Raw genomic sequence first — 13138 nt, 5'->3', positions numbered from 1 at the left:
TTTTGATCACTGAAGCCTGCAATCTCCCCTCTTTGGTCTGAGCAGACTTTTCTCCTTACCTCTTGGCTCTGGTAAACAGCATTAGTGTCTAGAGTTTCCCCTTTCTTTCCACTCCTAAAGCAAACAGCCAAACATTTCTGAAGGTTGTTTGGCTGTAAGCAACAACAGGAAATAAACAGATAAAAAGGATTTTCTGTCCCCTCTTGATTTAGGCCTGGACCCTGGGAAGTAAGACAAAGGTGTGTAAAGGTGCTAAGAGTTGGTGTTTGGGCACCAAAGGCCTCTAATAAACTTAATCTGTACTTCAGAAGTTGAGGACCCAGGTGAGAGACTAAGTAGGGGAGGGGAAGAGGAGGAAATACCGAATTGTAGGGGTGCAATGGCAGGGGTATTGAGGACTATGCAGATGGAGCAAGGGTGCCTGGCTGATCTGGCCTTTAAGAAGGGTGGAAGGCTAGAACTCCTTTGCTTGTTAGAAAAGGTTGGCATTTAAGAAAGTGGAACTTAAAAGATTGGGGCAAATAATTTAAATTCCTAAGCACCTTGCAGCTTTACAGATGTGCAAATAAATCAAATTCTGTTAATTTGTTTACCTCCCCCACCATCCCCCTAATTCTCAGGTTCATTGATGGCTGTTTCCCTCACATATGCATGTTAAAAAACAGAACCGCATTCTGGAAAATCTGGAAAATTATGGTAATGGTGATAGTGGGTAATCCTTAGGTACTTCAAGATTTCAGATGACAGAATGATGTGATTTTTTTTTTTTAATCCAATGCATTCCCCTTAAACTAATGTTCCTTCTAAGTGTGTATTGCAGATAGCTAAATTAGTAGATACGTGTCTTTTCTTCAGAAATAATTTTAAATAACTAATGCCATTCATATCTAACACAGGTATTGTGATCATACAGACCCTTTTATGAAATGGTGCAAGAATATGCATTAACTAGAAAATAAACCTGATACTGAACAGAATGCCGCTGGGAACTCTTGGTTGGGCCCATCCAGTGCATGCTCCGTAAATTTTTATGTTGTTTATATGGTGTGCTGTGGTTTACAGTCTGGTCTTTGCATTAATTTGCCATTGTCTTTCTCTCAAATATTAATGAAGTGTAGGAGTGATTCCATCCCAGACAGACATTTTTAAGGTGAACTTAAAAATAAAGCTTTCCCTTTAAAAAATAATTTTTCTAAGAGACTGAAACTGCTTCATTAGTGATTGCCGGCAAAATCTCCTAATGTCTCCTAAGCTGTTTAAGCTTAGTATTAGAAATTAGGGCTAGAGAATTTAATTAGCCAGCTCAGAGGATGCAGTCTCTTTAATTTAGGATTTCCCTTTGAGAAAATTATGTAGTTGAAGAAGGAATATCATATTTTAGACAAGGTGGTTTTTGAGTTGTTTTGTATCTCCATCTTGGGCTCTGTACCGCATCTGTATTACTGATCTAGAAATTGTGCATGATTTGAATTAAAATTTTTTGTTTTCAAATTGATAATTGCAACATGGCATGTTAGATTGTATACAGTATTTATTAGAGTTAGGAAAGGTGAAAGTTAGGCTTTTGGAGGCAGTGATTAACTCATCTGTTTTACCAAAGGGCACATAATCAAATATTAGTTACTATGCAATTCGCCAATATAATGAGTTTAGTCAACCCGTGAATACTTTGTTATGAGAGTATTAAATGTTGACACTTTTGCATTTTTAGTCTTAGCTTAAAAAATCCAAAAATACCCTCTCATAACCCTTACCACCCTTTCAGCCATAACATTACATTGCCTTGGTTTCTGCCTTTAATTTCCCCAGGGGTTCTTTTTATTTAGGAAAAGGGTGAAAAATGTATTTGTGTAAGTGCTACACCAGTGCTTCTGTTAAATTCTTTTTCAACAAAGAATATGTTACTTGAACGCCTCATGCACAAGGTGCATATTTTTCTGAAAAGAATGTACCCTGAAAGAAGTAGTTTTTAGTGTGTATTTATTTCATGTCTCCCAGTTTATTTTAGCTTAGAAATTTTCTAATGCTTTGAGTTTGTAACGATTTTTCAGTTAACTGAGCATGTACATAGGTACATACATACATACATACATACATACATACATATACATGTATATGTGCAAATATATATGTACAAAGTAGCCACCCTTTAGAAATTCTTTGTATATTTTAAAACCGTTGTCTTCCCAGTCTGGTATCATAGGTCTCCTTGTCCCCTTTAAAAATGAAACAGAGGGGCGCCTGGGTGGCTCAGTCGGTTAAGGGGCCGACTTTGGCTCAGGTCATGATCTCGCGGTCCGTGAGTTCGAGCCCCGCGTCGGGCTCTGTGCTGACAACTCAGAGCCTGGAGCCTGTTTTGGATTCTGTGTCTCCCTCTCTCTGACCCTCCCCCGTTCATGCTTTGTTCTCTCTCTGTCTCAAAAATAAAAAAAAAAATAAAAAACAAACAAAAAAAACGTTAAAAATGAAACAGAAATCTAACCTGAGATACGGAAAATCAGTTTTCAAGGAAAGTTCATTGTAGAATGTTAGTGACAGAGTAAATGTTTGCTTTCTAGAAACTTTCATTAATCCTTGTTAATGTGAGATTAATGTAGAGGTTATGAATATGTGTTCATATGTGAGAAATTTGATGTAGTATAAAATACAAGTGGAAATAATGCCATTTAAAAGATGATTTGGTGAAGAAGATTTATCTTTTCCATTTCTTAGCCGTACATTCCAATAGCAGTTTTTTGTTTTTCTGATCTCATTCTTAAGGAGTCCTTTGCTAATGAGGATTATGCCTATTGATATTTACTGTTTGAAATTAAACCTGAGAAAAAAATAATATATTTATTAAATAACAGTAATAAAGTTATTAACATAAATAGCATGCCTTTATGAAAAAACAACTTTAGCCCCCCCCCCCCCAAAATATATTTTCGTGGAAAAGGTGGCATTGTGTTACATTTTTGAAAATCTTTGTAATGTCTGTCTTTATTGGAAGAGATCTGGATTTTCCTGTCCCTATCTTCATTTTGTTGTGATAGCACACATCATGTAGCTTCTGGAAAATTAAATGTGTACACTTGAGAGGGAGAGTTTAAAAGGTCAGTAATGCCGAGATGGAATTATGAAAACAATTTTGATCTTGTAGACCCTGTGAAAGGGTCTTAGGGACCCTGGACCACGTTTTGAGGATCACTGCATTTTAACATTTTAGAAATATGTATGACTGCTAAAAAAAAAAATCTCTTCCCAATTTTCTGGTTTCTCTGTGTACAAAGTAACCATCGATCACAAAATTAACTGTTTATGTGTTGGTAGAACTTAATAGGAAAGGGGAAAGAAAGCTGGTATATAAGCAAAGGACCCTGAAGGGTTTTGGTTTTGTTGTCGAACAGCAGTGATCCCTTTAGTGCCCTCCAACTCATTTACCTCAAACATTCTCAGTGGCCAGGCTTACTTTACAAGCCACCTCTCAAGTGAGAACCACCCCCCCCCCCCCCCGCCCCACCACCAGATTTCAGTAGCATAGATTAAAAAAAAAAATGTTATAGATGAAGGGATTGTATCTACCACCCCTCTCCTGTTTCTCCAGCTGGGAGGGTAAGGAAAGGGAAATAAAATTTAACGAGCACTTTTACTATGTGCCAGGTGCTTTGCATATGTTATTTCATTTAAATTCCCAAAACAACCCTAGATGGTATTTCTAGCCCCATTTTGCAAATAGAGCAAGACTCAGAGAGGTTAAATAACATGTCCAGAGCACTCAGCATTTAAGTGACAGAGTCTGATCCCAATCAAAGTGTCTCTATTACTAAAGCCCATACAGCACTGTGTCTTGGTTTGTGCTTTGTTTTTCTTCACTTTCTGCAGGTTGAGAATGTGAATACTAACGTTTTTTGGGGGCTCCCTGATAAAAACATGGTGATGATAAAACAATTTGCCCTGGGAGGTTTGCTCTTATGGGATTAACTATCTTTGACAGATTGTTTTTTGTAAAGTCAAATAAATACTTTTATAAGAAAAGGTTTATGTAAGTTTTTTGGTTTTAGTTCTTTGAAAATTAATTGCCCGTGTTTTACTACAGGGTATAGAATTGCCTGCCCCTTTCTTTGTCCTTAGATCTGTCATATAGAACAGTTAGCTATTCCAGAAAGAGAGTTTTTATTTGCTACTCAGTTTGTCATCAAGGTTTGTCAGAACTCCAGAAAGGCAAAGTCCATTCTTAGGAATATTATTTTGTTTCAGGTCACACACTCCCTAAGAGGTAACATCAGCTTGGGTAGGAGGGAATAAGGGGTGGAGGAAGGATGGCTTATGTAGCTCTCTAGGGATTGCTGAGGGAGTATTCTTAGTTCTCTTGTGGGTGCTCTGGTATGATATAGGACCAACTAACTTAGAGTGTGTTGGAATTTCAAAGGTTTCTCAAATTGGAGATGCCAAAATACATGAGTACACGATCCTGAAGTGAGGCTTGATGGAATTCTTACAAACTGACTCAGTATTGCAGTCTTAAAAAGTACTTATACCAGCTGTCGCGCGCGCGTGCGTGTGTGCGTGTGCGTGTGTGTGTGTGTGTGAGAGAGATTTTCCTGTATTTAAAAGTAAAGCCATTCCCCTTAGTGACATCAGCCATCTCAACCTAAAAGTAAGGGGCGGGGGACCCCCTCCCCAAACAAATAAGCCTCAGAGTATTTAATAGCTGTCACAAAGCTGGTCACATTAGAGGTGCAGCTGACCCGAGGGCAAATAATTTTCTTTGAAAAGGCTAGCAGTATAGGAGAGGAGTCCTTGTGATAGCTGATAGTGGAGAAAAGTAACAAAAAGCCCGCTGAAAAAATGCTGCCACCTGCAGTCGGCTGTTACAAAGAATGTTGCCCCACTCACGTGGTAGCACCAATAGTCAGCTGATTAGGGTGGCAGGGTAGAACTTAGAACATTTAGAAATATTTCTAAGAAAAATGTTTGGAATTTTTAAAGGAGTTGGGGGTACTTGAAAGATAATCTAGAATTGCTTAGAAAATGAACATTATTAAACACCTTAATCTTTGATGATATCAGATTAATGAAGTGTTACTCTGTAAGACATGTATGTTTATGTGCGCTTTCATATATCTCTTGAATTAGATTGTTTTGGAGGCCACAATATTATATGGTTTGCTTTTTAAAAGACTTTGTGAGAATAGTAAATATTTGTTGTAATGAAATTGAATAATAGATGAGTTTTTCCTTCGGCATAATTTAATGATCGCAGCATTCATTCAATACACTTTACTTCCTTCTGACTTGTGCAGCTTTTTGCAAAAAATTGTTTGAGGGGTTCATCACTTTTCTTAATAAGGGCCTCTTCTTTGGTAGTTAAATCATTCTCTTTTGAAGTACCTGTTATGTTATACCCTTACAGATTAAATAGTGACTAGTCCAACTCTTAGATCCTCAATTATCTTGACTTTTCCTATGATTGGAAAAGTTGTCCAATATCACTGTCATGGAGAGACAAAGATGTTGACTTGATGGACAAGGAGAGCTATGGTGCTGTGAAGCTGGGAGAGATCAATTTTATAAATGGTCAGTTTATGGTAACTATTTTTCCATAGTGATAACTGGTTTCTTCGTATACAACATGTCTGTGAAGGTAGAAAACATTGAGATCTCTTGCACTGAACGTACAGAATATACTTCAGGACTTTCAGAATTATCTCTTATCCACTGGGTTTTTTTCTATGTTAATCTGTGCCTGTCTTGTGGATTTTTAATTACTGTAGGCTTATCGTGCATCTGGTATATAGTAAGGTAAGTTTGTCCTTACTATTCTTCACTTTTGAAGTTCTCTGGGTGTTTACTTTTTCTGTGACTTTTTCCTCATGGGAAAATACATTAAATTAAAAAAAAAATAGAAGTATATCTACTATGTATCTTTTCTTTAATTGTAATATTCAAAAAAAACTTCTTGACCAAAAGAGGTAAAGGAGACTGGAATATTCATTCTGAAACAGGGATAATATAATCTCTTTGTAAGAAAAACGAAGATTATCATATTACAGTTCTCTAAATTTCTTACCATGAAATTTAGTAGTAACTTGTTTTTAGGGATTGCTCTTTTTAAATTAACTTGGTAAAACTTATTACCACACTTTTCTCTTTCCTTCTATGTTACTAAATATGACTTATTAGGATGAAATTATATTACTCTGAAAGACTTCTTCTAAACTGAATAGTGAGTAGTGTTTCTTCCAGCTCTCTGGCCTGATGATCATCCCTTGGGGGAGACAGTAAGTAGGGTTCAAGTGCCCCATATGTGAATTCTAGGCATTGTCTAGTTGTTATTCTCATGTTATATGTCTGTCATCCCTCTCAGATTTCCCAAATGGTAAAGATCTTTCTTTTTGGGAATGAAGACAGTGTCCTGCTTGATGAGTTTTATTCAAGTAGCATAGATAGTGGAAGGCTGAAAGAAAGTCAAAACCTTCATTCTGGATCTTAGGTCAAGTACTCAAAATCTTGAGGTAAATTGGTGTCCTGAAAGTTCCCAAAATTATCTCCTTAAGGTTTAGCCCTTACCTCTGAATGTGGTTGTGAGAGAAGGAAGGTGGAACTGAATGGATGTGCCAAAAAGAAATTTGGGGTTAACTTTCCACATACTGATATTTCCACATATGGATAGTGAGAGGAGGTTTTGTCCCCTGGCCAAATAGGCCAGGAACGACTGATGTCAGTGTGGTGGGAGGCAGTTTTCAGTTGGCTGTATGCTTTTCCTAGAGCAATCCAAGGGGGAGTCGTGTGTGTGTGGGGTGAGCGTCTCCTCTCTGGACCATTGTAAGCAGCCACCAAATGACCTCTCGGTCAGGGAGGGTGTGAAGGATTTGTGTGTAGTTCTAAGTTTAAGCTGTAAAGACCCTTTCCCCTTGGTGATTCTGTGTGCCTGTGTGTTTGTGTATGTAAGCATGTTTAATAACCTTACTTCTGTACCAGCTCATTGTGAGCTACTTAGACTGCGGTATATGTGAGATTTGGTGGGCTTTGAAGTTCTACCAATAGGCATTGCTCATAGACATTGCTGTATTGGGGCATATGTTAGGCATGGATTATTAAATTAAAAAAATTATCTGATCACAGTCACCTGGGTGGCTCAGGCAGTTAAGCGTCCGACTTCGGCTCAGGTCATGATCTCATAGTTTGTGAGTTCGAGCCCTGCCCTGCATCAGGCTTTGCACTGCTGGTGTGGAGCCTGTCTGGGATTCTCTCTCCTTCTCTCTGCCCCTCCCGCACTCTCTCTCTTTCTCTCAAGATAAATAAACATAAAAAAAAACCTTAAAGAAAATTTATCTGATCAGTGTCTGTGAACGACCTGCCCCAGAGTTGCATTGTTGGTTAGAAGATGTTAGTGGCTGCCTAGAATAAAGGAGGGAAGGGAGGAATTTGTTGAGCACAAAGCCAAGCTGGCCTTGTTTTTTTGTGTGTGTGTGTCTTTAAAGGAAGAAAACCACTGATCTGGGGATTTGTGTCAGGTATACTACAGGTTCAGAGATGAGTGATTATGGCTTATTAGTGTGATCTAACAACTTCCTATAGGTGTGATGGTGGTATACTGCAATACATATTTCCATATAGATGTGTAAAATACTTTAGCATGTCTGTCAAATACCATTGCTTTTTTCCCTGTAAAGTGTGGAGAATGGGAGGCGGGAGGATGTCTGCGTGGTCTGAATGTTTTTACTTGAAAATAAAAACTGTCAATATTTTTTTCTCGCTGCCGTCAAGTACTGCCCATTGCAAAGAATTAAGAAATACTTCATAGCATCTGAATGCAGCAGCTAACCTCTCTCCTCCCTTTCTATCACATAGGTTTCCACTTGAGTGGCACAGTGACAGAACCTGCAATACAATCGGAGCCAGAAACTGTTTGCAACGTGGCCATCAGCTTTGATCGTTGCAAGATTACCTCAGTGACCTGCAGCTGTGGAAACAAGGACATATTTTATTGTGCTCATGTTGTGGCACTGTCTTTATACCGCATCCGCAAGCCAGATCAGGTCAAACTGCATCTTCCCATTTCAGAGACTCTCTTTCAAATGAATAGAGACCAACTACAAAAGTTTGTACAGTATTTGATCACAGTGCACCACACAGAAGTTTTGCCAACTGCTCAGAAATTAGCAGATGAAATTCTTTCCCAGAATTCAGAAATCAACCAAGTTCATGGTGAGTATAGACATTCATTCTGTAAGATGTCTTTTCTGTATTCTTTTTCATTTATAAATTCCTTTCTTCTGCATAAAAATGAATTAAATGTGAATTTAGGTCTTCAGCATTGTTCTTAGTAGCCAAGAGAGATTTAAAAAATTTTTTATTATTAAAGTATTGTTGACAGAGGTTTTTAAGTTTAGTTTTGTATCCTGAAACATTTGTTTCGAAGTGTTTTGTGCATTCTACTAGATAGCAAACCTTTTGTGCCCAGAAAAATTTCTCAGTTGTTAAAGGTTGACTCCTATGCTTTTACATTTGGTAAAATTTCATCAAATGTTAGATATTGGTTGTGGAAAACACAAGACTTATTTAATTCACCTTTGACAGCTTTTATCAGTAAATTAACTTGGACGTACTCTGAATTTTCTTCCCCCATTTTCTTTTAAAATTTATTTTCCAAGAAAGGACATTTCTGACAGGATGCCTCATATTAAGAAAATTAAATTATTCTTAGAAAAATATTACAACTGGGCTGCCTGGGTGGCTCAGTCGGTTGAGCAGCTCAGGCCATGATGTTGCGGTTCGTGGGTTTGAGCCCCGCATCAGGCTCAACTGCTGTCAGCGCAGAGCCTGCTTTGGATCCTCTGTTGTCGCCCTCCCCACCCACCCCCCGACCCTCTCCTACTTGCGCTCTTTAAAAAATGAACAAATATTTTAAAAAAACATATTACAACTTGTTCAGAGAGACTTTAGGATATGATTATCACTGTGTAAGAAATCTCAAAAATGGTTTCTTATAAACACATTTATCAGGTGTTTATTTTGTGATTGCAGATATGTTGACTTACAAGAATGTATGTGCAACCTGTCAGAAATACACCCACAACCTATTTCATGGAGTACATTAAAACAGGATAAATAATATGGCTAAGTTATAGGTTGTTATGCTTTAAAAACATTTAGACATAATTTTAAAAATATTTAAAAATAGTTGAGGAATGTAACACAGTCTTGACTAGGCAACTCTGGGGCCTAACATTTTTGCATTTCTTTAGTTATATTGATTTGAGATACAGGACTCAATCTATTCTTTTAGGTTTCTAAAAAGTCCTTAATTGCTATAGTGAATGTAAATATTTAAGGAAAGGAAGTTTAATATTATTTCTTGAAAACTTTTAAAATTGTGAGGTAAAACATGTAGGAAAGTGCATAAAATATGAATATGTAGTTTTAATAAAGTGAACCAACAACACAGGTCCCAGAAATAGACTGCTGTCAGCACTTGAGAGGGTTCCATATGTCCCCTTTCTGTCACAAGCTCCTTTCTCTTCCCCATGGTAACTAACCACTGCCTGGCTTTTATGGTAATCACACCTTGGTGGTTTGTGTTTTGTTGTTGACATCATTAAACACTAGTTGAGTTTTATCTGACTTCTTTCATTGGAATCATGTTTGTAAGGTTAATGCATACTGTTTCATGTACCTGTAGTTCATTCATTTTCATTGCTCTAGAGCAGCACTGTCCAAGAGAAATATAATGTGAGCCACTTGTATGGTTTAAAATATTGTAATAGCCTATTTAAAAAGAAACAAGTAAAATTAATTTTAAAAGTGATTAATCTCAATATTCATAAATATCAAGTCAACAAAAAGCTGATACATTTTACCCTTTTTTTCGTATTTCAGTCTTTGAAATCTGGTGTCTGTTTTATACTTACGGCATACCTTAAACCCCCCATAGTCACAGTGTTGCAAGTGCTTAATAGCCACGTGTGGCTAGTGGTTACCTTATTTACTGGACAGCACAACTCTAGAATAGTCTAGCTCTGAGAACATCACCGTTTGTCCATTCCACTGTTGATCGATCTTGTTTTGAATAGAGCTGCTGTGAACATTCTATTACAAGTCACCTAGTGCTATAAGATACTTTGAAAATGGTTTTTATGTCAGAGGGACACCCCCATAGCGATACTTCTTCTAGTACTCCCCATATTAGGCTCAGTTTTATTAGAGTGGTATCACAAGGTGTGTAAAGCATTTTACTTGGTAGAGCCTGCCCTTGTTAAATACAATATTGTAAACAACTGTGGCACTGAAGTACCTTTGACCCACCAAAGGACATGCACTCAAGGGCTCGTTCAGGTAGGCTTCTTCTTTGTCATACTACCTCCCTCAATCTGACTGCTTTGTGAAAATTTAGGCTAGCTAACAATCATCTCAGATTTCTCAGGAGCCTATCCTTGGCTTTTTTATTAAATTGTTCAGTGGAGGCAGAAGAATAGGATATACCATTTCTTCAAACTTGTATGTGTTCTTCAAACTTTTATTTCCAACCCCCGCCCCCTGAATTTATATAATCCATTAGGGTTACTTTGTTCTCTGAGTTTTAGTTTAACCATAGGTCCACACCAACAATCATTTGTTCTGCATGGGTCTTCCTTGTTTTGAAGAATAGCAGCCCCCAAAGTTTCTTGTCTAAAAGCTTTGAAAATTCATTTTTATGTTCAAATAGTAAGACTAATGAATTAATGTAATGCAGAGTTGGGTGCAAGAAAGTGTTCCTATGATATTTATATTTCTTTCAGAATTTCTAAAATAAGAAGAAAAAGTTTTCCAAGGAAATAGCAAGGGCAGAATGCAGATTAGCTTTAGGCTTAGTGTGATTTTCACATAACTTGTATGAGAACAGCTTAACTAGAGCAGTGAACTTGAGCAGTTTATCCCACCAGTTTCTTCTTCACTTAATTTATCATCAGATTTGCTCCCAGCCTGGAAATGGGCCAGTTACATGAGCTGCCTTCTTGCCTTCTGTCCTTGTATGATACATGGTAAAGAGAAGACAGGTAGGAAGCAGGCCATGACTTTAAGTGACAAAAGGGGAACCCTGGAGAGTGCTATTTTAACTGTTAGATTGGTGCCTTATTAGAGAGTGGGATTAAAAATATTTTGCGGTTATTTGACCACATGATTTCACCTGCCTCCAAACATCTGTACATAAAGCATTCTCCAAATCATTAAAGCAGTGCTTTTTTGTATGGTCTTTTGGGTGTAGTTTTTCTTTGAGTAGAAAGATGTCTTAAACACAAATATTGATAGAGTTAATTTTTCTTTAAGGAAAAGCATCACTTTTACTTGGCCAGATAATAGAGTTGGGATACGATTTAGTTTGTTATCTTAATAGGTATCTTAAAGACAAGTTTGGCTTCCAAATCCTTTTTAGAAGAAAGTCATAATTTAAGGAAATACAAACTATGTTGGTAACAGGTTATTCATTTTTCTTAAGAACTTATTTATCCTAATGTTGCTTAAAATTCTATTAGTTGCTTTTCCTTATTATAGTTGACCCTTGAACAACATGGATTTGAACTGCACAGATCCATTTATACCTGTATTTTTCCCGTAAATATATGTATAGTACTATAAGCGTATTTTCTATTACAATTTTCTTAACATTTTATGTTCTCTGGCATATTTATGGTAAGGATACAGTATATAATACACATATAAAATACATGTTGATCGACTTTACCTTATTGGTAAGGCTTCTGAAAGTCAGTGGTAGGCTATTAGTAGTTACCTTTTTGTGTAGTCAGACGTTATACATGGATTTTCCACTGTTTGGGAGGTTGACCCCCCAACCCTTGCATTGTTCAAGGGTCACTGTATTTTGAAATATTTTCTTTCTGCAAGAATTTTATCCTGAGGAGTTAAAAGCTTTCTCAAGATGATTTCAGGCATATTATTCCTAACAATTTCCTTTTTAACTTGATATTGCATATTTATAATTACAGTAGTTTCTAGATGAAGAAACTGAAGAGAATGTGTTAGTACATCCAAGCTCACAGACTGAGCAAAGGTACTTGGAATATAGACTTAGTTATTGTAATAGTTCATTCGTTGTCAGATTTTTTTTTTCATTTCTTTGTGTTTTCATAACATTCCCCCCCACACACATAATTTTGATTAGATTATAAAACTAACTACTGTATGCTAAATAGTGGCTGTAAGATAGTGATGTTAATGGCCCTCCAAGGAGATTTCCCATTATATCCTGCATTTTTTTTCCCAGCAAAATTGTTTGCTTTCAGTTTTATATTCTAATAAAACTTTCCAGCTTCCACATTCTTAAAAAAGATGCTGGTGTCTTCGCTAAGTACTTTTCTAAATTTACTGATTTCCAAGTGCTAGTCCTCTCTCTTACTTAACTCAGCCTTTTTTGGTCCTTTACGTTTTGTATTAAAGGAGGTGTATTACATAGATTGGTAAATCGTGGTGTAGAGACAGAACATCAGACTTAAAATCCGAAGGCTTAGAGTCCAGTATTGTCTCTATTATGTATGCATTACTTGAGTAACCTTGGGTGAAGCTCATTTTTTTCTCATTTACAGTGGTCATGCTCTTCTCTAACAGCATTGGAAGAATTTTAATAAGGAATACATATAATAATAATAATAGAAATATTACTGAGTTTACCTCATGTTTAGTGTATCCGGAAGTTCTCATAGAAGAGGGTAGAAACCAGTTGGGGGGGGGGCGGTGAATGATATCACAGTTGGAGGTCATCTTACTTTACTCTGACTTTCTGTCATGTATTTCTTCTCCTTCTACTTTCTCACTTGTGCACTTTGTCCCCCCCCGCCCCCCCCACCTTCCTATGAGCTAGCCTGTAGTGGGCACACTACAGCAAAGAGGGACAGACTAAGCGGAAGCTGGTATTGGTCTTGGCTGGGAGCAGAGTGTGTATGTGTGTGTGGGGGGTCATTTCAGTGGCCCTCTCACTCCTAGAGCCTGAGCTGTCCCAAAAGTAGGGTAGACTCCTCCCTGATATCACTGTCATGTGCCCAGAGATACCATTTCAGTCAGCTAGAAGCAGAAGGAATATATTCACATGTTAGATGCACTTGACACATGACATCCAAGATCTCTTCCACCTCTGATTCTGTGACTTTGGTGGTGGTATTTC

The 13138-nt window shown here is 37.3% G+C and overlaps 1 protein-coding gene across 2 annotated transcripts in view; it reads left to right on the top strand.

Moving 5' to 3' along the window:
* The window catches only part of ZSWIM6 (zinc finger SWIM-type containing 6), a 195969-nt gene that overhangs the window by 114744 nt on the left and 68087 nt on the right, over positions 1–13138 (top strand). For both annotated transcript variants that reach the window (XM_019414315.2, XM_053907337.1), the window contains exon 2: positions 7834–8190. In XM_019414315.2, coding sequence (XP_019269860.2) covers positions 7834–8190 — 357 coding nt within the window. The remainder of the gene's footprint in view (positions 1–7833; positions 8191–13138) is intronic.

The sequence above is a fragment of the Panthera pardus genome, unplaced genomic scaffold (assembly GCF_024362965.1).
Source record: "Panthera pardus isolate Hobbes unplaced genomic scaffold, ASM2436296v1 HiC_scaffold_2, whole genome shotgun sequence".
In the NCBI taxonomy this organism is placed as follows: Eukaryota; Metazoa; Chordata; class Mammalia; order Carnivora; family Felidae; genus Panthera; species Panthera pardus.
Note: the sequence above shows the minus strand (reverse complement) of the source record. Positions and strands in the feature narration are given on the sequence as shown.